The sequence below is a fragment of the Myxocyprinus asiaticus genome, chromosome 36 (genome assembly GCF_019703515.2).
Source record: "Myxocyprinus asiaticus isolate MX2 ecotype Aquarium Trade chromosome 36, UBuf_Myxa_2, whole genome shotgun sequence".
In the NCBI taxonomy this organism is placed as follows: domain Eukaryota; kingdom Metazoa; phylum Chordata; class Actinopteri; order Cypriniformes; family Catostomidae; genus Myxocyprinus; species Myxocyprinus asiaticus.
Window position 1 is genome coordinate 35117967 of NC_059379.1, and position 26447 is coordinate 35144413.

General features: G+C 38.1%; 1 protein-coding gene across 1 annotated transcript in view; it reads left to right on the top strand.

Moving 5' to 3' along the window:
- Positions 1-25548, top strand: part of cabcoco1 (ciliary associated calcium binding coiled-coil 1) — a 36239-nt gene extending 10691 nt beyond the window's left edge. Inside the window, exons 6-8 of the mRNA XM_051673771.1 lie at positions 18369-18482; positions 19787-19933; positions 25401-25548. Of these exons, the coding sequence (XP_051529731.1) occupies positions 18369-18482; positions 19787-19933; positions 25401-25484 (345 nt within the window). The 3' untranslated portion in view covers positions 25485-25548. The remainder of the gene's footprint in view (positions 1-18368; positions 18483-19786; positions 19934-25400) is intronic.
- Positions 25549-26447: the final 899 nt, after the last annotated feature.

Below are 26447 nucleotides of genomic sequence, written 5' to 3' on the forward strand. Positions count from 1 at the left end.
GGGATGATTGAGCTGTGACAATGAGGACCATCAAATATTCCCCCTAAGCATTGTTATACATTACATTTAGCATTATATACAGTAGTTTAATAAGGCGCAATCATCTGTAAACTTTGTAAACTGGGCATTTGATTCTCGTTCTCTGGTACTCCTTGCATCATTGGTGTAGGGCTTTACTGGTTGTTTAGATCAGTGTTACTATCAGAAATAATTAATAATTATTCCTGTAGTTATTAATTCATATTTAAGTTAATCAGTTGAATCTAACTCATTAAAACCTCATATGGGGCTCCAGTAAATGCAGTGTGCTACGTTTAGGAGCAAGTTTGGTTATTAGCAATAATTAATAATTATCAAAGATAATTATTAATTATTAAAATCAATAGAACATTGATGAGAATCAATGTTAGTTTTTTTTTTTAAATCCTTTAAATCAACAATTATCAAAGATAATCGTTAATTGTTAACATCGATGAAACATTAATTAAAATTAACACTAGCTTATTGATCATTCAAATTCAACAATCATCAAAGATAATTATCAATTATCAAAAATCAATAGAATATTAATAAGGATTAACATTGACGGGGCACCACCCTGAAATCAGGGACTAATAACCAAATAGTAAAACAGTCTCAATATTAGACTGTTTTCTTAGGAAAATCGACATCCGAAGAATATTGATTTTCGGGAAAAAAACAATGAATGAAGGTTTGAATCCGAGCACTGACATCCCGTCAGCATGACACAGGCGTATGCAAAACAAACCAAAACACTTCTATTTGTAATATAAACAAAGTTTATTTATGCAGTAATATCAATTAATAATTAATACAATGCAGTCAATAAACTTCCAACTTACAACTACAAACTAAACAGTGATATGATTAGATATGGAAATAAAATAATCCTATAACAAATAAGGTGTGTGTGTGACAGTATGTGTGTGTGTGTGTAAGGAGGGATGTGCACAAAATGGCGGACGTGACTCTCGGGGAGAGTATGTCATGCGAGACTTCCGGCCAGGGAATATGACCGCGAATGGGGGCGGAGATGGCGTCTACCAGTTACCGCGTGTATCTGCTTGTACGATAGCTTAGGGACAAAGCTGGGCTTTAGCATTTAAGCTATCTACGAGCCAAAAATGTGTGCCAGAATGTTTGTGAGGGGTCGCGTGCGTGTATGTGTGCGTGTGTGGTTAGTACGAGAGAGAGAAGTGACGGACCTAAAGCCGATTTCGCGATTGTGGGAGAGAAAGCAGCTGTTAGTTCATCGCTCAGAGACGCGGTGGACGGCTCGTAAACAGTCCCGCGTTATTTGACTCTTTAATGGATGAACTCAGTTGCTGTCTCACTCGCGATGGCGAAATTGCACAACAGTCCAATTTGGTTGGACCACAATACAGCAAAACAAATCCATGATAATTAATACCCTGAGTATTAATAATGAGCGGACATGGCGGTCCGTAAACTGTACAAGCAAAAACCTTGAAACACAAGAATAACAGACTATAATATTCTATCTCTGCCCAGACGTAAACCTCTTACTTGAATCGCATGAGGACACAGGTAGAATGTGTTTTCCTCCTTCCTTTAACTCTGACCCGGTTCCTTGAGGCTCAGGTGATGACGGGAGGCTGTTTCCTCGCTCTGTCGGCGGGCGGTACGGCTGTTGATTCTCGGCGGGCTGGCGGAGAACTCAGAAATGTCGACTTGATTGAAGATGGAAGAGAAATCTTTAATCTCTTCACTTCTGTAGGCAAACGGATGAAGATGCGAATTGCTCGGCGGTCTCCTTTGGATCCGTTAGAGTGTTCGGTTGAACACAGAGTAATCTCAACTCGTCCAGCGAGATGGAGATTGTATGGCTACAGTTTCAAGTCGGACGTTACTTCCTTGTGCCACGAGGTTGCACCTGAGAGCAGCAAAGAGCTGCGTCCACACGCTGCAAACAAAGTTGCTGGAAGCAAATCCCGAAAGCATTTGAAAGGTATTTTAACTCCTGATGATGTCATGGTTTGAGGTGTGTTCTGTTGTGTGCCTCATCCAATAGGAGTTGAGAGTTCGATCCTTTAGTGAGCAAGGCTTCATGGGATTTGTAGTCTGTTTTGGACTCCCTTTGTTTGATTTTGGCGCGATTTTTATCAGTATAATTTACGACTTGGAATGTGGGGGCTTGAGTTAGGTTTTTATGACTGTGTTAGGCCTGCCTTTGTCTTCTATCTGAATACATGAGGCCCGACATTAGCAACTTTTCAGCTTGAAGTTGCAGCTTCCTTAACATATTATGCTTCTAAGAAAGACATAAAATAATTTGTGGACATGTCTAAAATGCTTTAAAATCTGCAGACTTTGACCTCTGAGACATCGGTTTGATATCTATGAAAGCTGCAAAAATTATGAAATTGCATTATGCTGCATGGTTACTAAAATGCTACTCCCTTTCTCTGTTGTGATCGGTTTGATTGATGCGGATGCGCAGGCTCGTTTGTTCAGTGAAGTTTAACAGAGACTCACCTGTGATAAAGTCAAACAGCTTTCGCAAAATGTAAATACGTGCCTGATTTTCAGTTGATAACATTTATACATTATAAAAAATAGGAAAAAAAGTAAATGTAAGTTATGCACTGGAGAGAAACAACTCAAGCGTATCAGACAGCACATGCACTCTGTCAATACACCTGACGCAGCAACTAGTCCACGTTAAACTGTATGCTTATGAAAGTTTATGAAGTGCTCCTGTGCACTGGACAACTGTAACATTGGAGCCGGACAGGTAGGAGACGAAGACAACGATGATGTAAAGAGAACCCAAGTGCAGTTTTATTATAATTCCGATGTGAAAACCAAAACAAATAGAAGAACTAAACAAAAGACTAGTTCATGACTAAATGATAACTTGACAATAAGCAAAAACCATGAACAGGAGCTAAATACAAAGACAATATTACACATTCACAATACTCAACAAAGTATAATGGCAAACATGAAGGATTAAATACACAAACTTGTGTTAACAACATTATAAGAAAACCAACATGAGAACCTAAAACAGACAGAACTGATAAAAAGATTATAGGACTAATAAATTAAGGGCCAATGAGAAGACAAGACTAATAAACATGGTTGAAAATGAGGGTCACATGACAAACGGGGAAATAGGAACAGGAAACAGAACAATGACATGACATTTCAAAATAAAAGACATGACAAAATGCATGAACAAAAAAACACATAACATAACACAAACACGTTACAACAACTTGTGACGTTTTTTTTTTTTCTGCTTCAACTTCTGTTTGTAATTTTGTAATGAGTTATCATGCAAACACGTTTTTCACTACTAAAAAGTGACATCAGTCACGGAGCTTCTCCGTGCAGACCAAATGTATCCAACTTAGTCGATAATAAAATTTATTGTTGATTATTTTCATTATCAATTTTTAACGATTTTATCGATTACATGATGAAGCACTAAATAAATGTTTGTTGCTTAGTGTATAAGTTGTGTGCGACAATGAAAAAGGAGGAAATACAGACATAATTTTGAATTTGTTGTGTCGAAAAATAAAAACTTTACTTTTAAAATCCCTCTCCAGTCACTGGTTTAACCCCTAAAAACTCATCTGTGTTAATCAAAATTACATATTTAAAAGTTTTTTTCCATGAAAAGAATCCCTTCATGCCTTAAAATGGCTTAGATATAACTCTAAACCTTTGCCTCATTTAGTATCCGCAGACCTTTGAATATGCAAATTAGTCCCCGCCTCCATCTCCACTCACCCTTGCACCGCTCGCCTGCAGCTCGGGCTCGCTGTGTCCATAGGATAAATTGATGGAACTGCGTTGAGCTTCAATATAAGTTTAGTGGCAAAACCCATCTGTTTTTGGGTAAAATTTTCAAAACAGTTCTCTGCACAATGACTACTGTAAACCTGAGTTTTCTCTGGAAGTTTTTCTGGGACATTATGGTTTTTCCAAATAAACTACACCCATTTATCACAAATTTTCAGATCCTTTGGTAATACATGAAGGGTCACCATTTGTCCTTTCGCAACTGTATCCGACAACAGAACATGTCTTGCAAAATACAGATACGTTGCCACACCCGGCATCTCCTGATACCCCTTGCTTCGCCGTAGCGTATGCTATTGATATGGAAGCCCCACCCTGCAAGTTGACGGGATTGGTTCCTTAGGTTTGTGACATGAAACCCTGGCTGTCTGAATCCGTGTTTTTGAGATTATCTTTGGTACACTGCAGTTCCAAGGCGAAAATGCTCAGCTATGGCGTTGACTGCTGATTTCACCCATGGTATGTCTTCTAGCATATAAAAAACCCCATATGGACATGTAAATAAGGTTAAAGACTTGATTTTCACTAATTTAAGTTGCTTTCTAAAACTCTTTTCAGAGTAAAGTAATTTGTAACATGATTTCCCATGAAATGTAAATCTGATTACAATTTTAGAGAATTTAATTAATAATTTGTAGTGGATTACTATTTTAAGTAAATTACCCAGCACTGGTTGTTAGGCATGCTGTGTGGCGGAAAGACTATATTATATATGAACTACATAATTACAGGGGGTCTAAGGGTGTCTAAGACCTCCTAAATGCAACAGCAGACCCCCTGGAAAGTCATTTGCACTGTGTGTACAGTGGACTTTAATCATCAACGAAGCTCACAAATGCAACATGGGCATGAAACATGGTCTTCTGCGATCTGCAGCATCTTCAATTTAGTTTCCAGAAACTTGCCAGTCAGACATGAGTCAGATAGACACTTGTGTATGCGCAAGACAAACTGTGTGTCCCGAAAATTATAAAAATTAAGTTTTTATCGAAATGTCTTGAATGTAAATGTGTCGATTGTGTGAAAGTTCGCAAAGAGTTCAGAGGTGCAAGCACAAAAAAGTTGATAAATGAGTCGTTTTATTAAGTGCTATCACAGGGGCATATATCAAAGGGGGAGCACAAGATGAAGGGGGTCTTCATCTTTCCATTATTTTTTCCCACTGCGTTTTTACTTCATTCACCAGTTGCGCCTTTGGGAAACACTGGAAAAATATATTGCTTATTTACAGTACATGTAGGCAATTTATAATGATTTTAATAAATATATAATAATCTATATTTATAAACGAATTGTTGCCTGTGTTTTTGCCTGTGTCCCCTCAGTAACCCAACATCCCCCTCCCCCACCTTCATTGTAATTCGCTCCCTGCCTTTATTTATTATTAACCTCAATGGACAATGCACATGCATAATATTTTGTAAACAATTACAGAATACAACAGAATAACTTTATAACGGAATAAAGGCATTAAAGGCTTATGGTTTAAACATAGTACCTCACTGACTGACTGACACTTCTGTTCAATTATTTGAATGCATTTTCCAAGTCATTATTGTGGTATCATTTATTTCAGATAAAACTGCCCCTCCACGACTACATATTAGTCATACTATCTCTTCCTGTCTAAGCGGGCAGTTTTTGGCCAGAAAAAGCTGCAAACTGGACCAGACTTTATGTCATTAGTCAAAAGTCTGGCTTCCCAAGACTAATTAGAGGGAGTCAGAAGGGGAGAATCCCATGAAAACAGATGCTGAATTGCCATGCATTTAATGACTAAAGTTATTGTCAAAACTGTGTTTTAGGATTCACAAAAAGAAAAGGAAAACAAGAAAAATAAATGAGAAGCATCCACCAAAGGTAATGCTTAATAATGTTTTCAACAAATTTGAGTGCTTAAGTGTTTTCCAGCTCACAGTATTATCATGTTAATCAGAGCTTGGTAAATAATTTTCACGTTCCTCAGTATAAATTTGGTCTACACTTTAGTCATATTCAATGAACTATGCAGTTAATCACAGATCATAGCGTCTACATTTTCCGTTACTTAAAAAAATACAGCATCATGGGTTTTGCAGGGAGGACCCAAACACAGGAATGAGTGAAATAAATTATTTTATTAAACAAAAGAAAAACAAACAGGAAACACAAAACTCTCATGAGGAAGAAAACTGGTGAGAAAACAAAAGGAACAAAACACAATAGCAAACCGATAAACAAGATAACAAGCCAGACAGAGTAGCACACAAACACCCATCGACAGACATGGGAACGAAATGATCCAACAAACACAAGAGGAAAGGGAGTACAATATATACAGGCAGAGCACATGAGGAACAGGTGAAGACAATCAACATAATGAGGACTAGACTATGGGTGAGGCCAGAGGGAACGAGGGGGCGGAGTTGGGAGAGCACATGGCAAACAAACACTAGACTCAGCCATGATAACAATACTCATACACAGTACAAACTCACACAGATGAAAAACAGACCAAGACAAAAGGGCAGGCAGAGTGGGATTCTGACAGTACTCTCCCCTTTACGACACCTCTTGGTGTCCACACCAGGCTGGATAGAGCAGACAGAGGACCAGGAGGGACAGATCGAGGAGGGAGTGGGTGGGGTAGACCAGTGGAAAGGAATGGACCAGAATGAGAGGCAGATTACAGACCAGGGAGGGTGGGGGAGACCAGGTGAATGGTCTAGTCCAGGTTGTAGGAGGACCAGAGAAGCAGGGTAGACCAGGGCGACACCGGAGGGGAGCACGGAGACCAGGGTGGGACAGAAGATCAGGGTGGACCAGCAGACCATGGACAGGGAGGCCAGGGCAGAGCCAGAGGAGAAAATGGAGGCCAGGACGCGGTCCGAGCAGCTGGAGTCTGCAAAGGACCTTCCTCGTCCTGATGAGTCAGACGGGTCAGTTTGACCGCTGGGCAGAGGTCAGATGGGTCAGTGGCAACCGCGGGGCAGAGGATGAGGTCAGAGATGGCAACTGGGCAGAGGGTGAGGTCAGTGGTGGCCGCTGGGCAGAGGGTGAGGTCAGTGGTGACTGCTGGACAGAGGGTGAGGTCAGTGGTGACTGCTGGACAGAGGGTGAGGTCAGTGCTGGGCAGTGGGCGTGGTCAGTCGTGGCTGCTTGGCAGAGGGTGAGGTCAGTCGTGGCTGCTGGGAACTGGACATGGTCTGACTGGACGTTGGTGGCCGCTGGGAACTGGACAGGGTCCGATAGGACGCTGGAGGCACCTTGGAACTGGACAGGGTTCGACTGGACATTGGCGGCCGCTGGGAACTGGACAAGGTCCAACTGGATGTTAGTGACTGCTGGCGATGGGTCCGACTGGGCGGTGACCTGGACATGGTCAGTCTGGGTGGTGGCCGCTGAACAGGGGTTAATTTGGGTGGCGACCATAGGGAACTGGACTGACTGGGCGGTGGCTGATGGACAGGGGTCAGTCTGGGTGGTGGCCACAAGGGATTGGACCGGCTGGGCGGTGGCTGCTGGACAGGGGTCAGTCTGAGTGGTGGCTGAGGGGTCAGAGAGTGCTTTGGTGACTGCTGAGTAGAAGTCGACCGATAGTGGATTTTACCAATACCGATAACTAAGTTGGGCAGTACCTGCCGATAACTGATTATTTAACTGATAGTTTTTAAAATTGATACTGAATAAAAAAATAACACTCAAAGTAAAATAGTGCTAAACTTTATTAAAAAAATAAACAGTACTGACTGAATGATGAAAATGTATTGTACTTTTTTAAATGAAATACAGTAAATATATAAATATATAAATTAATATATATGAACTAATATTCAAATGTTAAAGTCAGCTGATTTTTAAATTGACGTTGTTTCCATAGTCCACAAGAGGGCACAGTAAATACATAAACCATTCAGCACCATTATATTATTTCATAGAACATTCCTATCCTGGCTGTTAAAAAAGAGCATTTTATTTTCAACTAATGTGCATAAAATAAATAAATAAAAAGTTTTAGTCAGTCCATATTCTCAAATGTTAAATCAAAAGTAAAACGAGGGTGGAAAACGCTTCAATAGACAGTTCACGTGGTTCACACCGAACGCTTTTGCAACCATCCATTTGTTTTTCTATGTAAACGCAAGCTAGACAAACGTCTTTGTTTCCCTTTGTTTTTATTTATTCAGCATCTTGTGCAGGAGCGCTGTTTTTTAGATGATGTGTCTAATCAAAAAGAACTTTAAAAGCATATTGAGACACTTGCTTTCTGTTAAACTGTATTTGTTGCGCCGTGTCTAGCCTTTTTTAGTGCAAGAATGTGATCGATCTGAAGTCATCGTATTACAGTGATGATAAAAAAAATTAGCAGATGCATTTCTGATTTGTTTATACGTTTCTCTCGGCTGCATGAAAATATTAATTTGCTTTCTCACATCAATAGCTTTAAATATGCAACTTAGCTGGCTTACGAATGCATAAACGTGACCAGCTGGATATAAACTAATGCAAATAGATGGTAATAGATGGTAACAATCGTGACATTTAAACATTTGGGTAGGACTTGTGTGTATTTTTGAAACATTGTTCTAACCGCTTGGGGTTAGTTTTAATGTTAGCGTCCTCTCAGCGTTGTCGGAAAACATACTGTTGTTCTCTACTAATGCAGCATCTAATCAACAAATTAATTACTTTATAATGATATGACAACGTGTACTGTAGTGTACTGTATACATACCTGAACCTGAAGGTCTTGTTACAGCGGCATTCAAAAAGATGTCATCTAAACAGCTTGGCAGATTAGACACGTATGGTAAGAAATGGGACATGTATTTGGCCTTTCTGGAGGGCTCTCAATTGTTAACTTATATATATATTATCTATATCAGTTGTGGTGGTAATTGTAAATTCTATTCTTTGTGGAATTCTTTTCTCTGTTTGGGGTTGTGTGTGTGTGTGTGTGTGTGTGTGTGTGTGTGTGTTTTTTTATATATTTTTTTTTTATATTTTCATTATGTTGGCATGGTGTAATTTAGGCTTTGACCACAGGGATATTTGTTTAGGGACAAGGTGAGGTTGGGGAGGGGGAAATGAGTTAAGTTGATTCTGTGTGTGTATATGTTTTGTTTATTCCATATTTCACATAAGAATCAAAAACGTTAAAGGCAATAAATAAAGGCATGAGAGGATACACGTGCCGCAAGACCATAGTCGGTACTGGGAGTCATACTGTCACAAGAGGCATCACCAGCTGCTGTGCTGAAGCACTTATGGAGAGCGGGTAATTTTTTCCACACTGCCTCGACCGTTCTGAAGCTTGATGCAACCTACAGAGTGTCCAGAATTCTCCCAATTTTGTACATCTGAATGTCTAGACTTTCTGCACATTTTTTCATTTCTATTTTTGTTGGATGTGTGAAAGTGAGTAAAGCTTATTCATGAGGATTTTGAAATGATCGATTGCTCCAATTTCTTTGAGCATGTCACTCACAGCAAGCTCAATTCTATGAGCCATACAATGCCAACCTGTGACATTGGGGAACAGGGCCTTCATTCAAGCTATTACCCCGCTTCTATGTCCAAACATCACAGACACTCCATCACCTGTTATGCCAATCAATTGTTTGGAGAGGAAATCTGTAGTAAACTTGTCTTTTTAGACATGATAGTAGGCTGTGAATGATCCCCTCAGCACTTAAATCATCTAGTTCTACCAGATCCACATATATCTGCAGGCATGGCCATATCATGTAACTGGAGGGGTGGCACAGGCAGAATCGACCAGTGTGCACAACGAGGTCCGGTGGCTCCAGAGCAGGCATGTGTTCCCGCAGCGCTGAAGCAGCCCCAGGGTCGAGCGGTTCCAGAACAGGAGTGGGCAGAGGGTCGGGCGGCTCCAGAGCAGGAGTGGGACCTGGGCAGGCAGGGACCGGGGCAGACAGGGTAGCGAGGCTTCGCTCGACGGCTGCTGAAGAGTGGGCATGACTGACCACTGACCACATAAACCAACTTGCTTGGCTTTCGTATTTCAAACTTGTCATTCTCATCAGTGATGGCCATAGGGCAGACCAGCTGAAAGGTACTTTGCGGCATCTATCGTACAGCGTAAAATTGCTTGTTGATCAGTGCCACCTATTGTAAAGCCGTGAATGTGCTAATGGAGATCATTTGCCTTGCTTTTAATGTGAAAGAGCCATTCGTCTGCAGTTTGTTTTGCATTTGTTCCTGTGGTGTGCAAAGGCCTTTAGACAGATGTCATGCAAGGTTTTTGCCCCTGCAGATTTCAATCCAAATTCCAGCCCATGTGATAGGCGTTTCTAATGCCTGTTCAAAAAAGTATTGATAACTGATTCTAGATAATCAAAATATATACCTGGGCCTTCAGTGTATGCTGTGTTAGCAAGACTAATTAGCTAGTGGTATGCAAAGCTAGTCTCTACATTCCTTAACCCAGTGACTGCTGCTTATTACTGTTAATAAATCCTTTGAACTGTTTCTCTGCTCATGGGTCTGTTTGTCTCACTATCATTCATTACATTTAGTGTCTTTAATTATAGACCATTTCAAGGACTATTCAACGATTTAAGGAAGTGAGTCGTGATGTCTTTGTCCCTTGAACATTTCCTGCTTGTTGTCAAACTCCTTCAAAACAACAGCGGGAGGCACTTCATTCATAGTGACTTTAACATGATTATCGTTAACACGTGATTGTGTTATAAAATGTCATTATTTAAATGTGGATAATGTTGTTTGGTGGCTGGATGCTCCCTGGATGCCTGGAACTAACTGAAATTAAAGTGTCTGGATTAGAGCCCGACCGATTTTTCGAAAATTCACCAATTACCGATATAGCTAATTTTTAAGCTGGAATGAAAACCGACCATTTCTATGTGGATTTTGCACCGATATGACTATGCAAAGGTACTCAGAAGGCTGCTTTCTTAAACATTTTTATCAGAGACCATTTGACATTATTATACATTGTCAACATATTCTTGAAATGAACACCTGAGAAAGTGAAGAAGAAATAAAAATACAATAACTAAATAAACATCAGTACTACTGTCTAGTATCAGTCAATTGCTGACCATTTAAATAAAGAATAAATAAAATAAATAGCTAAATAAACATCAGGTGCCAATTGCACCAGCTATACGTCCGTTACAACTTAGCCTAGTTGTGGCATAAATGGGCACTAAGTCACAATTTACGCTTTACTAAATATTTGAGCGTTGCACCATCAAACTTGGGTAGGACGTAATCTTACGTATAAACTAAATATATACGGATAGGCTTTAATCCTTTCGACATATACGACGGTGTTGGCATTTACACACTTACATTTACGCGAGAGGAAAAAAAATATTTTTAAGCGGCTCTTCAGCATGAAACTATTCTAACGGTGCCGTTTTTAGGGTGCGTCGCCCGGTGTCAAGTTTCAACACATTCAAAATATATAGGATATTAAAATGAATGTCTATTTATTTTTTCAGCCTGTTGTATTTAGTATTTATCACCCCTCATTTATTTTAGATACAGTTCCTATATATTATTTACACAGGGCAAATATACTATTTATTAAATCTACTTTTACGTATCCTATTTTAATGTCTGGAAAACCAGACTTTTAAATATTACATTTTGTAAATGCAATGACTGGAATTGTTCGGTTGAAGGGGTACCAAACAGTGAATCCTGAACAAAACAGTTTGGTGAATATACGTTTACTCATTAGCTTCCACTCAGCTGACAAGCAATGAAAGTATCTACGTAGTTAGCTATAAGCTCATTGCCACGGAGATTAAAAGATGGACTTTATTTACTTTCCAGCATTGTGTCTCACCAACTAGGTAAAAGCGACGCGTGAAATTAACACTCACCACACACAATCCACCACCGTACCGTTGTCTGCTGAGCTGCAAAAAGATGCTCTGTTTACTTTTCAATCTGCTACATTACTTACTGCACTGACAAAATATAGCTGGCTAACAGCAAACAGATGTGAATGTGATAAACATGAGTGACATGGTTGTTATACCTGCCTGTTAACGTTATATAGAATGATGGGGTCTTTTTTTTAATTAACTTTCCAGTATGTATTTAACAAAGTAGTTAGCAATTTAACGAGAAGAGACCGCTCAAATCTGCACTGTTTAACTCCGCCCTGTCTGCAGAGCCACCATCAGTTCAGAGTCAGCTCTGTAAACGATGGAGTCGGAGCGCGCTCTGCTGGACAAACTACGCTATGACACCAATTCTAAAGCATTGTTTTCTGCATTTGTATGTTCTGAAAATGTTTTTATATCGGTAAAATATACTAATATCGGCCGGCCGATATATCGGTCGGGCACAAGTCTAGATCTCCGAAAAACCAACCACAAATGGACGCATGAACTGCTACAATGAAACGAGATGGCTGGATATGTGCAGTACTAACAACTGTAGCACACATCTTATCTCTGGTATGTGAACAACATTTTTGCCAACTAATTGAAAGTTTGAGGAAGACTATGCTCCCATTATAATGAATGGAGCTGCGCAAGTCATTTACTATTGCATTTAGTCTTTTAGCAGATGCTTTCATCCAAAGCAACTTATAAGTGAGGAACATAACAAGCAAGTCAACAATTTCCGCAGTATCACACTGCTAAGTACTCTGAGTAGCTAAGAAAGAAACAAGAAAAGTATTTTTATAATTAAAAAATAAATCCTTAACTTGTCTGCAGAACATGCAGACAGCTTCATTGAATGGCTTCATTGATTATAATAGGAGCGATCCAATATTTCTTATCTTTCTGCTGAGGAAATAATTGTGAGCATCTAAATTACAATACACTTTCATCACCCCTCTCGCGTAGATGCGCTCAGTATCAACAAGTCTTGATATGTCACTTCTGTAAATATTTGATATTCTTTGAGAAAATATTTTAACACCGAGCCTTATTTAATGATACCGGAAATGCTTCAGTGTCAGTGTTCTAATTCCTTTGTTATTGTTTACATTCTTGAAATGGTCTATATGCTTCAACTGCTACAAAAGAATAACCAGAGGTTTTGATTATCGAGACCAAGATATTGCGATGACCCATACATTTTTGAACAGGCATGACAAACTGCTACCACTTAGGGTCTAGGGTGGATAGGATCTTGAATTACACCAGCTAATTGAGTAATATTTTCAAAAGAGACGGTTCAGACAGTTCTCGATTCAGTGAGTCGTTCACTTGAGGTCCACCGTTTCAGTTTAATTCATGATCAGATTGCTCAGACTGGTTTTGTAGACCAGATCAACAATTCATTGAAAAGACCCAATTCAAAAGAACGATTCTTTATGGTATATCCTCTGTTGTAGTGATGGGAAACATTCATGCAGGTTGTCATCTGTCTGTGAATTTCAGCTTCTGTGGGGTGAAATCTGCCTGCCAGCTCATTTGCTCATCTATAATTAACATGTAAAGAGCAGACTCATGCTCTTGAGTAGACTTTCAAAATGTCAAACCAGAGGAATATTGCCAATATTTTCATTTCAATTACATCAAATTGATTCTGTGTGCATGATATATCTGTATTAGGGCTGTCAATGAATTTAAATTTTTTGTAATTATATTACACAATTTGATTAATTGATTGAACTAATCATATACATCAAAATTTGCATTTGAAGATTTGAAAAAGTCCTGCAAATAAAGAGAATTCAATATATAATATTCAAAATAATTATACATTTAATATATAGTAAATAAAATTATGAATAACTCATACACTACTTTATTGTGGCAGACAAGTAAAGCATTGATTAGACAATACAAAAAGTGTCTTTAGAAGTCAATATATTGTTTATTTACATATCATTGAACAAGCCTGTCACTGGCCTACAGTTCACTGCAACTCATTTTGCAATTGAGTACACAGGACACGTTCTTGCATTCCATCTGTACATATACATCAGATGGACACTTTTTGTGCATCCCACTGTGCTTGTCGTGTTTCACTGTTTTTCAGCATCTCTAGCCATAAACGGCACATTTTTAGGATGCGGAGTCAAGTTAAATGTAGTTTAACTTTAAATAGCCCTGCATTCTGTCTTTTGATCAGCTTTTGGTTTGTTGTTTGTACAGCTGCACATTGCCTTTACAGCTTGAGCTGCGCTTACTGCCCCATACTGACTGAGACTTGCAAAAACATGGAGATTGCACTTCAAGCTTGATCTCCTTAAAGGGGTCATGAACTGCCTTTTTTTTTTTTTTTTTAAACTGTTCTCTGAGGTCCACTTATGCTATCAAGATTTTTACATCAAAAAACATCATAAATTAGAATAGGCTATTTTCTGTCCTGTTTTGACCCCCCTCATCGTAACACATGGTTTGAATAGACGTGGCGGATTGTAGACTTGGAAGTAAACGTCCACTGGTATGATTGGCTAACAGTTTTGCATATTTAAAAATCCTACATCCTTCATAGATGGATGCTGCTGTGATTTAGGTTAAAAATGCATAAATACTCAGTACATATCAAACAATCTGTAATAACAGACAAAGCAATAGTGACCACGTAATAAAAATGGTTACTCACACTTGTGTGGTGCGATATTACTGTCGGATCCAATATAGTCAGCACAGCATCATCTTTTAGTTTCAATCTTTCTGAAAATGTGTCGAATTGTGCCTTGTTTGTAAACGAATCCGCGGTAAAATGAAGTGAACAAAGGACCAAGTTCTTACTGACGCGGTCTGGAACTTCATTAAAAATAAAGTTCATCCACTCTTTCCTAATGTTGGGATCAGAAGGAAGGCAATGCAAAGACTGTGTTTTCCACAACTTGGCAATGCACAGCACCTTGTCTTCGGAGCCATCTTTATCATTTGGTTTCTGCGTAGACCTGCATTTGCCTCTCTCGTTATTTACCTACTACATGCGTGAATCAGGCAGTGATGTAGAAGCAGGTGTTGATCTTCTGCGGAGGCTGTTTAGCCACACTATTACTTAATAAAGTGGCATATTCCACAGCCTGTTGTTTTGGCAGATTGGCTTCAATATAAGCTGTTTTTAGACTAACGAGAAAGTTTTGAGTTCTGAAACTTACAGGATGTTTTTCTAGTACAATGACCTCTTATGTCAAGATCAAGGGAATTTTGATTTCTCAATTCATGACCTCTTTAAAACTGGAACACTTGATTATATAACAAACATCAAGTTGCAGATTTGTTAAGTGTCTAAATGATGCTCTATGCTGTTGCATACACATAATGATAGCTGCAGAAACAGAATCTAGGTCACAGATACAATGGGTGCTGAATGCAATATAACAAAACCAATTTTTATTTGTTTTGAAAGGGAGATCAAAGCACAGTTTAAATATTAATGTACTTGTTTTTTTCCCTCTTATTGGAACCATTCTGGTGAATCAAGATGTTTCACGAATTACAAAAATGCAAAACAGGACAATGAACTGGAGCAGGCATTCTATTTTTTACTCCTATTAAAATTATACTGTTGATGTTAATTTGTATATTGCTCAAGATGGAAAACACATGAATCATGTCAGTAGGAATAATGGGAGACAATTCGGTAATGAAAAAGCATTGTTCTCCTCTCCTGCCTCAATTTGGCCTTGTAATTACATTCAATATATAAACCACAGACACTTTGTTTTTGTTAGTGTGTGTGCTAGTTTTGGATTCTGGGTAAAGGGTTTCTTGCCAAAGGAACAGCAAAATGTTCCAGCCAAATGAGAAGAAAAATTAACTCCGCTGTTAATGCAGATCTTGAATCTTTTCAGATGCATCACAAGACATGGACGAAATTATGAAAAATTCATATAGGTGACACTATGGCAAGCCAAATTAAAAAACAATTGTGTGTATTTTGGAATTTCAACTAATAATAAATTAATTGTACAGTTAATGTATGCTATGCTGTATAATTGACCGTTGTCCAAGGCAGGCAACCAATATTCTACACAGGGTTCCCACTCTTTTCAACCAATGAATTTCCATGACTTTTCCATGACATGATAGCTAATTTCAATGCCTAAAAATTTAGCCTTTTATTCTGAAAATGGCACCGAAATCACAATTGCAAATTTGTAACAAACAAACAAACAAAAAAAAACAACAACTTACAATTGTTTGATAAAATGTCAAATGAAAACATTTAATTTTACAATTTAATCCATATGAACACATTGCATGAATCCTAAAATGGGTGGAGTTTAGTAGTACATCCTTGTCTCTAATTGGTCAGGTATTCTAAATGTAGCATGATTTATTTTAAACTATTCACCGTGTGTTTTTAGTCCAATGTAACGTAACACCCCGGTTAATTTTAGGACTGAGCATAATAAATAAAAATATATTGTCACGTATTCCCTGTGTTTTTACTTAGACTTAGACTTATGTTGAAATTCTTGTTTAGTTCCTGTTTCCTGTGGTTCTGTAGTCCTTTTGTAGTTTTTTTTTTTTTTTCATGATTGGTTCTCTCTGATTGTTTCCCCATGTTTCTGTGTCTTCCCTCATGTATTTAAGCCCTTGTTTTCCCTGGTTAGTTTGTCAGTCTTTACATGTGTTGTCATGTTCTGTGCTTGGTTTCCCGTGTTTTGTTTTTTATATTCTGAGTTTCTTTGTTTATCCTTTTTGTCAATAAAGCTGCGTTTAGATCCTCATTCCTTGCCTGCCTCGTCACATATATTAAATATAAAAAAAAAACATGATTTTTCCATGACTTAAGATTTTTTTTTTTTATTTCGATGACTTTTTTAGGCCTGGAAATCACAGTTTTAAAATACCCTGATATTTCCAGGTTTTCCATGAACGTGGGAGCCCTGTCTACATAGCTAGTTTAATGTCTTTCATATCACTCCGTGGTCTCCTTTTCACAAAGTAATTTAAAGGTGCAGTATGTAAGATTCAGAAACCCTTGTTATTAATGACACCTGTGGCCATTAAGTGAACTGCAGCCAGCTACCTGTTGCTCATGCACACATTCCATAGGGATGCGAGCATCGGCCAAAACAATGATGTAACGATGTAAAGTGATTCACCGACATCATGCTGACAGATGAGGTAGCATAATTAAAATTACACAGTTATGATTATTTTACTACAAACTTTGAGACTGTATATTATATTTGACTCTCCAGTGCTGGAACAGGGCTAAAATAAAGTGGATATAGTTCTGACTATGCGAGACTGTAGTTTGAAGTAATCACTTTTCTTTGCATGATACATAGGCTATCATATAAATGCAGTCAATGTTGGCGTTAGCCAGCTTTATCAATAGCTAAATTTGGTGGATGATGACAGTAGCGGTTTATAAAATAGACTGTACATTATAAATATGTTGAGACAATTCAGTATTGAACTGTCATTTTGATATATCGATGCGCTATTTTTTTTTTTTTAGAACAATAGAATGTATATATTTTCTGTATAACCAAGTTACGTTACACTAATGAATGGAGCTTTTTGCATTATCTTTTACATTGCCTAGCATTCATTTCATGTATTATTGTAGTTTACCTTGCTGAATAATTACAGATTAACATTGACATCAACCTGACTTTTAGTATAAAGAGAAGATCGTTGAAATTAATTTGAAAGTTACAAAGCAAGGTAGCTTGCAATTCGTCAGTGCTAGCAGCCAAGATCAAGTTAGCTAAAATAACACAGATCAATCCTTATGGCACTATATTTCACATGCTTTGCAGTTATGCAAGCTTACCTGTTCAATAAGAAGAATGCCAATTCAGGGTCGGTTTTGATCCCCAAAACCAAATGAAAATCCCTCCAGGAATCAAATGCTGTTTGCCAGGGCGATCTGTTAGGAAAACTTAAATGTTAAACAACTTCTTAATGCCACTGGTCTGCGTCATCGGTAGGTGAAACCTGGAGCTCCACCTATTTTGAGGCCAACAGCTAACTCTTTTTACGTTGTTCATGAAAAGTTTCATCACAAAATACAATAACAGAGTGTAACTGGCGCATATTATGGCCGCATATAGCGTGTTAGCACATTAGCGCCATGAATGCACAATGTAAACATTGCAAATAATACATTATCCACTTCATACAAATTACTTTAAATCATCATCGATCAGTTAAACAGATTCTTTTACTGATCTTTTGTGAACTGTACTCATAGAATGAGGCATATAGTCATTGATAACACATTTTAATGTCATATTTGTTGATGTTTTGCATGTAGTCTTGAGCGTCTTCATATTTAAATGCTGCTCTAAACGCCTCCTCCAGCGGCGCAGCTGGTGTTTGAATGTTCGCAAACTGTATGTCATTGCTCAGCTGTTTCAAACTTTTTACCTCTGAGCGAAGAACGAACAAGGACTACTCTGTAAGCGTGCTGGGGCCTCAAGTTGGACAAACTACATTTAGCTAGTCATTATCACAGTGTAAACCCCTTCAGCATGGTTTGTCTGGGTTTAATTTGTGATTAATGACCAGCTGACTGTACATTATCCCTTTATTAATTTTAAAGAACTTAATTATTGATTGGATTTTTAACACTTTGGACTTTTGTTTCAGAAAAGTGTTGAGGTGATCAACCCAGTTGACTATGCCACCCCTCTGGAAGAGGGCATGCCCGCTGATCTGTACTTCCATTATGTGGCTCCCTCATGTGTCGAAACACCTGAGCAGGTAAAATTTTTCTTTTTTCAAGCTGGTCCTTGCTATAATAATGTTTGAGCTATCCAAAGCAGTTCTACTAGAGTAATTAGCTTGCAATAAACAGCTGTTTTCTTTGTGTGGCTCAGATTTTGTGCGTTTGGGTGGTATTACCCTTTCAGAGAAGATGCGTTTCACATGTTACTCATTTACTCAGTCTGCTTCCAAGTATGAGTAACTTTTTTTTTTTTTTTCTTCTACTGACACTGCACTGTACCGCTGGATATGACTGTACAGAGCAGAGGGAATCGTATATTTAAGCATGAAGATTGCATCACAGCTCACTATTCATCTGTAAATTTCTTCCAGGCCCTTGTACAGTATCTGAAACAAAGGCCTGTATTTATGTATTTTTCTTTCTTTCTTTTGAGTAAGGGAAAAAAAGTGGTTATGAATAAAAAAAAATTATATAAAAAAATATATAATCTTTCAACAAACATTAAATAGACTCAAGGTTCCCACTGTCATGTGAAACCTTAAAATATGAAAACATTAGTAATGGAAAAGTTATGGAAATTTCTATACTGATACGTTTTGCTAGCTATGCCCAGCTTTAATGTCAACATGAAATAAAAAATTACCCTGTTTCCTTTCTTACTGCATGTTCCTAGTGTAATTATGCTTGATTCATAAGTGCATGTTATTCCAAGTTTGCCTTTGTAATCTTTTTCAAAATGCACTTCCTTTGCCCCCAAATTTACTCTTTTAAAAAGACTCATGTTTACATCAGATTACAGAAGTAAAATGGGTTGCTAACGCCACTGTACGTCATGTTGACTTTGAAATGTACTTCTAAAAAATGCACATTATCTTTGCAATATCTCTAAAATGATTTTTTGAAATCTGCAAAAGTCACAGAAATTCATTGGTCATAAGCTATAGGAACTCTGTGTGTTGCAGAATCTCATTAAAATGAACAGTTTTCCATAACCTATAAGTCTGTGCAATTCAGAAAAAGGCCACATGCTGGCGCTGTGTATTTCCTCGTTTTTTTTTCCTGCAATATTACATAAAATCTAGATAAATCATATCTAAGCATAATAGCATAATTTGTTTTTAATATCTGTTAATAGGCTCACATTTAACAAAGCATACTACACCATGTATTGTAGAATAGGGTCAAATGCTGGAATCCAAATTGAGGTTTTACCTATTTATTTTCATTGCACTCATTAATCTTGTCCTGTACTCATTAACCCTGTATTGCAGTCCGCATTTCCTTTCAGAACATTTGGCACCAAGCCAGATCTGGTGAGAATTTGTTTAATTGACTCTAGGGCTCACTGGAATCTCACGAGGAGAATGGAGAAGAACCTGGAAAGACTGAAATGGAAGAAAGTGACGAGAATCATGCAGACTTCAGTGTGAAAGATGTTCGAGAGGTGCTGGGAGAAATTACCCAGGACATGTTAGCAAAACTGCAGGTATACACTCTGGAGCAAATTACAACTCTGCAAAAAATCATTTCCTTAATCAGTATTTTTGTATTGCTCTCTGGTAAATATGCATCCTGAAAAGGAAAACATTTTAATTTGCATAAGATGTTAAGGCTTGTTTTCAGAGAATGTCTTTAATTGAGTGTATTTTTTCCTTACCCCCTTTAAAAATGTTTTTTCTTTCTTTCCTTCATGTTTTTAAGCATAAATCTAACCAAATTAGTGAGGTTTGTTGAAAAATTGAATAATTCAAGATATTTTCTCAAAACAAGTCTTAAAGGGATAGTTTGCCCTAAAATTTATATTTTGTCATTAACTCACCCCCCCCCCCCCCCCCATGCAGATAGATTGACAGCTGCAGTCACCATTCACTTTCATTGTATGGAAAAAAGGATGCAATGAAAGTGAATGGTGACTGAGGCTGTCAATCCTTTACATTCTGCCTAATATCTCCTTTTGTGCTCCACGGAAGAAAGAAAGCCATATGGGTTTTGAGCGACATGAAGGTGGTTAAATTATGTTATGACCTATATTTTTTTTATTTATTTTTTTATATCTTACACAGTTTTGTTTCTCAAGTAAATGTACCTGTATCTCGTTTGAAGGACATGTTTTTTTTTTTTTTTTTTTTACAGATAAGCCTTATATAAACCATGGTCTGTTTATGAGAAATAACATGCTGATTAACACCAAAAGAGAGAGGGAATAATGTTTTTTTTATTTGCGTGTGTCAGTTATGTTTGCACAAGAATAGCATTCATCTCTTGAGGAAAGGGATATTGCAAATAACATTAATAAAACATCTAAAAAGGCAAAATGAATTACAGATTATGTATTTTAACAGTGTTTCTGAAAATATCAAGTTCAGTTGATGTTCTCCCACAAACCTCCACCCACAGTGTGATTATGCCCCAAAAAAAAAAAAAAATCTAATATTAAAACTTGAATTACGCTCCCCAGCCTAATATCATTGGCATTCTCTGCATAACGTAAAGTACATTAGATAGCTGCTGGCAGATATTCTGATTAATTTTACGCTAGACTTAAGGTGGAATTGAATTATTGGGACTGCCACGATTGCAGAAAACAACCTGGCGGATTGCTAAATTTTGTCATCTCTATCACAAATTTTTACACGTCGAATGTTACCGTGGGCCGTGCTGAAGAGACCTGAGCGAAAGGGGGTTAAAAAAGACAAGTCATTTTTCACTTTGATGGGATTAATGAATATGGGGGTCATTCAATTCGTCTGCCATGTTCCATGAAGTCCTTTGTCGTCTTTGTGACAAGCCTTTATTTCAAATGGCAGGCACTCTGTAATTTTAGAGCCCATTTGTAGTGGCTTGTGTGTGCATCTTACATCCGAGTGATATGCTGTAGAGCCGATGCTATTTCCATCAATTCTCCAGGGCTTCTCCTCTCCTTTTAATGCTGGAGGAAGGTCAGTTACATATATCACTTGACTAAATATAACCTTATGATCGGTAAAAAAGCTGCTTAAAGCTGAAGTGTGTAATTTCTGCACCACTAATGTTACAAAACAGAATTGTATAAACAATGACTTTCAAACAGGTTTCTGAAACCTTCCCTCCTGTCTACCATTGGCCGTCGACGAGGTAGTCCCGCCCAAAACTCAGTCACACCAGTGGTTAAGTCGATGTTGCTACTGTATGTTGGGATGCTCAAACAGAGCGATGTTTAGATCAGTGTTGTGGAGTAGTTTGCAAAAAGTAGCGACGCTACGCACTTAACTACATTTTTCAGTAGCGTGACCGTAGCTCAGCTATTTTCACAGCAGTGTAGCTTTTACAGTAACAAGATACATCTTCCAACGAGTTTGGCTGTAGCATCACAAATCATTTCATTTGTCACGTATTTCGAATGGAGCCAAGGGAGTAATCAAACGCTAACTAATTGCATTATTAATATAAAGGTATTATCCCATTGTTATATATCTAAAATTATTTTCTTCTTTAAATAGCTTCATGTTAAGAGTAGCTTGACTGTAGTTTAACTACTTTAAGTAACGAGTAGCTTGTAGCCTGGGAAGCTACAGTTTCAAAGTAGATTCTCCAGCACTGGTTTTGAAAGATTACCTTTAAGTTGATTTTTCTATGCTAATTGTAACTAATACGACTCAAGGGAGCAAATAAAATCACTGAGAAACATGCGCAATAGCACCATGTCATAGTCATCGTAATAGTCATCCATGTTTAGGGTGTTGTTTAAAGCATTTTCTTCATCTATATTTCTTTTCTTTGAATATTATTGTAGTTTCATATGTTCCCAGGAATGTCATAGCTCTGTGGATCCCATCATACCTAAACACTAAATTACTGATGCTGGAATTACCAAAAATGTCTTCCTTAACTATTACATTTCCTTTCCAGATGTGCACCAGAGCCATTCAGTATGCCTGTTTGCTGTTAGAACTGTGTACAAGGCGTAAATGTTTCGTGTATTTTTCATTTAAGCCACAACATTGTGGTCACACACTGTACCTGGTGAATTTCACAAAATCATGTCCAGGTTGCCTTTCACCTCCAAATCAAACTTTAAAAAAATGTATTTGTAATTTGTTTTTATTTCAAAAAACAAAACAAAAAACAAGTTTTTTTTTTATTCTTTTAAAAAAAATGCATTACCATAATACTTCAGGTTGTTTAATGTGATACAGTGAGATTACGGTGACACTACACTGATTGAAATAAGCATAAATTATTGTAAATTATGTATAAGTACTTGGACTGATTAAATTTTTTTTAATCAAATTACATGATATGCCAATTAATCACAACTAATAACATTTCTACCATGGTGTATTCGAATACTTGATCCTGGTTGGCTGGAATGGGTGCGTTAAACTGTTTAATGTACAAGTAGTTCCAGTCAGTTTTAATCGGTGTTCTGTATTAATGCGCCTTCTCTTACCGTCTTCCGTAATGAGACATTGTGGGGGTTTTATGCCTCTGTTCAAACTACCTCAGGAGCAAGTCTAATGAGTCTCAGGGCCCGAATTAAACCTCACACCACAAAACACGACATCATGAGGTCATGCTATGCCATCTTTAAATCAATAGTTTTTAGGACGCTGTGTCAAGTTAACATACAGTAGTTTGAAACTTAGAAAAACACGTATCGAGACCCCTGCATTCGGAGTTATGCTCCATCCAGCTGTTTGAACACAAGAACGCGCCCTCATTCTGTGCTGTCTGCTGTCGGTAAGTGTGGTTTGTTGCCTGTAAAGGTTTGCATTGCTTTTACAGCTAGATTTGTGCTTACTGCCCCCTGCTGACTGGGACTTGCAAAAACATGAAGGCGGTACTTCAAGCTTTAATTTCTCTAATGGTTATTCCTTATTACGGTATGATTAATTGCGATACTTTTTTGGCGTCCTAATAAACAGTGTTCAATTCAAATATGTCATTGTTCTTTTTAGCATTACAGTAATCCTTTTGCTTTGCGATAATATTTTTATGAGGTGGAGGGAGGGGGCAATGTGCTTATGCTGCGTTCCATTCAAAGTTGGATGTGGTATCTTCCTACTTGACATTTACATAAGATCTCTGACCATAAAGGCATTCCATTGCCAGATGTTCGGAAGCATTGGTGTGAAGTATTTGAGTAAATGTACAGTACTTCGTTACTATACTTAAGTATATTATTGGCAACTTTGTATTTTTACTAAGTCTATATGATATTACCAGTTTTCACTCTCTGCTCGACTACATTTTTAAAAAATATATGTACTTTTTACTCCAATATATTTCAAATGACAATGATCTTTACTCATTTCATTTTGCATGGTGCCCAAACTTTTTCTGAAGTGGCTTGTTTCTGCTACAGAAGAAGCAATATCATCATCTGCAGGGTACTGAAGGTACTGAAGGTGCAAGATCTTGTGTTCTTGCCCTAACGCACCCAGACTTGTCTACGAGGCTACTCCACGCGAATGTGAGTGCAGTAGCAGCTAGTTGGCGAATCTCTCAGCCAGTCCAGCAGGTGTTTCATATGGCAGATGAGGTCATGGCTGCAGCCGGCAATGAGGATGAAGCAGAAGCTAGCAAATCAAGCAAATCTCCTCGCATATCAACTGTTTCTTGTTTTTCACTGTCATGTCTCTTAGATGGTGTGAAGTGCATGTTTTGGAGAACTACTGCAACTTTGAGCCTACATTCAGTACGTGCTAAATACTCAAGTACTGTTCAAATCAGACACTTTAAGAATTCTACTCAAGTGGTATTGGAATGGGTGACATGTAACTTGTCATTTTCCCAGTAAGGCACCTGTAATTTTACTCAAATATGGTTTTCAGGTACACTTTACACCTCTGCTCAGAAGATGACGTGTAAGGAAACAAAACTGCAATGCTCCTGGTAGCTTAGCAGGGGTTGACTCGTGGCACAGATTTACCATGTTTTATACACCTGTTCCTGCAGGCATTTGTTAAACAAGCTTTAATATAGTGTAACATAGGAACTCTGACTCATTGATCGATATTATTTAATAAAAGTGAATGTTTATCACTAACATTGTACATCTCCCTGCATGCCGACATGTTTGCGTGATGTCACGCAACCTGCATCTCGGCGATATCCGAGTTGAAAATAATTTTTTGGGGGGGGGGGGTTTCTCCCCAATTTGGAATTCCCAATGTGCTCCAAGTCCTCATGGTGGCGTAGTGACTCGCCTCAATCCAGGTGGCGGAGGACGAATCTCATTTGCCTCTGCATCTGAGACAATCAATCTGTGCATCTTATCACATGGCTTGTTGAGTGCGTTACCACAGAGACATAGCACGTGTGGAGGCTTCACGCTATTCTTTGCGGCATACACGCACAACTCACCACGCGCCCCACCGAGAGCGAGAACCACGTTATGGCGACCATGAGGAGGTTACCCCATGTGACCATACCCTCCCTAGCAACAAGGCCAATTTGGTTGCTTAGGAGACCTGGCTGGAGTCACTCAGCACGCCCTGGATTCAAACTCGTGACTCTAGGGGTGGTAGTCAGCGTCTTTACTTGCTGAGCTACCCAAGCCCCAGAGTTGAAGATTTGAAGAGTTGGAAGTCTGACTTCAGTTGGCATTCTGTTGCACTTTTCCTTGTAGAAAGTTCAGACTTGAATGGAATGCAGCATTAAGGCCACATCCACACTACCACGTTTAAATTTGAAAACACATTTTGATTTCGCTACGTTTACGCCTTTTAATCCACACTGGAACAGCTTTTGTCCTCCACCGAAAACGTTTTCATACATGGAAACATCTCAGTTGTCCTAAAAGTAGGTTTCTTTTTCTTTAAGCAAAACATAATTTCTTATTTCTTTCTTATCACTTTGGGGTGAAACGTGGCCTGGACATGTTTTTGTGAGATTCATCCACCTAACTGAAATCTCCACACTGGACTGGTTTGGCATTTTTATGGATTTACAAATTCTTGTGTGTTCAACAGGCCGACTTCACAGAGAAACTGCGAGTTCATGAGGAGACCTACATATCGAGGTTAGAACGACTTCAAAAAGTGTCAGACAAATAGCACAGACGAGAAGCAAAAAGGATTTCCCACCAGTATTTACCAATTTAATCGAAAACCTTTCAAATAAAACAATACAGCATTAGAATGTTGACTCCCATTCCTCTCCATTAACACAGTCACACTCTTCATTTATTGAACATTTTCTTCACTTAGGTTTTATTCATGTCAAGCAAAATTGCTTCATCAATTTCCACAATGTTGATAATGGATTAAATAAATTAATGTTAGGGTGACATTCCTGATTCATTCAGCAAGATAAATGATGAAAACGAAATGCAGGATATCATATTTGTGGAAGTCAAAGAGGAAACAGAATATCTAATTAAGTTGTTTGTATAACGGTTTCGCTGCACCTTTCCCACAAGTCATTAGCTGTCTGAAAGTAGCCCAGCGCTATGGCAACGCAGTGTAACTCAGGCTAAATAGCTGAGTTGCCATATAAAGTGATGTATTATTAAAGCTGAATAGTGACTTTTCCACTGCATTTGAGAAGGCCCACATACATCTATAAATATACCCCACAGTATATGAAAGAATGCTGATCATATTTTCTTTAACTCACTGCTTTTTTACATTTTCAGAGCATCATTATTTCACATCACAAAGCACATTGTTGAGTCTGCATATGCAATGCGATCAAAGATTTTTATTATTATAAAGATGAATTATTAAGGAGGTTCAAGCAAAATTATCCATTTGCTCTCCATTTAATCTCATTGCAGTCTTGGAAAAACAATTGAGATATTAAAGAGATCTCACTTGTGATTTTCCTGTATGGGACTATACGTTTCATAATTACATACACGCACAAAAAAAAAAAACAGGTCCATTTAATCATCACGATATGAAATTAAAGCAATATTACTTCATGTGGCTGTGTTTTCATGCCCTGTTGATTTATCACTTCATTAGATTTCCCGCCCACATTTGACATGATGTGGTAAAGTTAGCTGCTTACCTTGG